This window comes from Aplysia californica, unplaced genomic scaffold, assembly GCF_000002075.1.
Source record: "Aplysia californica isolate F4 #8 unplaced genomic scaffold, AplCal3.0 scaffold01268, whole genome shotgun sequence".
Classification (NCBI taxonomy): domain Eukaryota; kingdom Metazoa; phylum Mollusca; class Gastropoda; order Aplysiida; family Aplysiidae; genus Aplysia; species Aplysia californica.
In genome coordinates this window covers 132333-133813 of record NW_004798538.1, presented here as the reverse complement: position 1 = coordinate 133813, position 1481 = coordinate 132333, and the positions used below count along the sequence as shown (strand labels likewise).

At 64.3% G+C, this 1481-nt stretch overlaps 1 protein-coding gene across 1 annotated transcript in view; it reads right to left on the bottom strand.

Moving 5' to 3' along the window:
* LOC101852588 (calmodulin-regulated spectrin-associated protein 2) overlaps positions 1-1481 on the bottom strand; it is a gene marked incomplete at both ends in the record, with an annotated part of 11550 nt that overhangs the window by 3093 nt on the left and 6976 nt on the right. The window contains 1 exon segment of the mRNA XM_013090417.1: positions 14-1481. Within this exon segment, the coding sequence (XP_012945871.1) occupies positions 14-1481 (1468 nt within the window).

Here is a 1481-nt window from a genome sequence, read left to right as displayed (position 1 = left end):
TCCCCCCCCTCACCTGTTTCTTGGCCTCTGCCTCCTGGTCTTTGATGAGAAAGCCGAGAGCGGGCGCGCCAGAGTCGTCCCCCTTCTGGGGGGGTAGCACATCGATGGCGTGTCCCGGGACAACGTCTGCCTCGTCAATGACCTTGGTGAGTGAGCCGGGACCCACGCGCTGTGGTGTCTGGGGGGCCGGGGACACTCCCCGCCGGTCTGACAAACGGGGTTTGGATCGCTTGGGCGTGGCGTCGTCCCCGAAGGACACGAAGAAACCTCCATCTTTGTTTTGGTTGTCGGAGTTTGCTCCATCGCCTACAGCACCAGGGGTCTCATAGTTCGAGTCTACGTCGGCCACAGCATGGTGGGGAGACGGGGGGAACTGGGGCGTGCCAGAACTGTTACTATTATTAGCGTATGGCACTTGTTGCTGGGGGCCCGGGGACGGGCTGCCGGACTGCTGTTGCCGCAGCAATGCCGCGTGCTGTTGGTAGGCGGCCTGCGGCGGGATGCCGTGGATGGGCCGCCCTGAGGCCGACCCTGAGGATGACGAGGAGGAGGAGGGGGGTGGAGGTGTGGCGAGCCCTTCGTTGGAGCCGATCGCAGCCAGAGCATCGCTCATACGGGGCTCGAACCCAGACGGGATCTCGGGGCCGCCACCCTGCGGAGACTGCGCAGCCTTGAGCTGTTCGTGCTGCAGAGACAGCCGCATTATCTCCCCTTGCAGCTCCGTCAGGCTGTTGTTGAGTTTGTCCAGGGAGGAGTCGTACTCCTGGTAGTTCTCCGAGTCACTTTTGGCGTGTGGAGAGGACGACGATTCTCTCGAGGCGGGGCGAGGGGGGCAGGGCACGGGGGCACTCGTCGCTAACTGCGAAGCACCCACCCCCGCCCCTGCCCTCGGAGGCGTTCCCCGATCTCCTCCCGACTGAGGACTAGCAGACGACGCTCGGGAATACCCGCCCGGCCCTCGGGCGAAACCGATATCTCCGTCTAGGACGTCCACGTCCTCCTCACTCCCCGCTCCTCTCATCCCTCCTCCTCCTCCTCCTCCCACTCCTCCCCCACCAGTGATGAGATCATTGTGGAACCAGTTGTTCTTCACCTTGTCGATGGTCTGCTGCATGCCCTCCCGCGAGAATGCCTTGCTCCCAGACGACTTCTGGGACGAGCCTGAGGAATCCGAGCCGGCTTCCGACGGTGCTCGACCGCTGTTCCCATCCGCACCACGGGGTAGCACCATCTGCTGCTGTTGCTGTTGCTGTTGTAGATTCACCGGTCGCTGGGCAGCAGCAGCAGAACTCCCTCCAGCATCCCCACCACCACCACCATCACCACCACCGCCCCGGTCGCCCGAGACAGCTCTGGACAGCTGTGACTGCGTCCTCCAGTCCGTGAAGCGATTGGCCGAGGTGTCCGCTGCGATGGCCGCCCCCTGACCTCTGAGCTGGGCCGCCGTGGCGTGGGTCTGTGGCTGGTTGTGATGGCCCCTG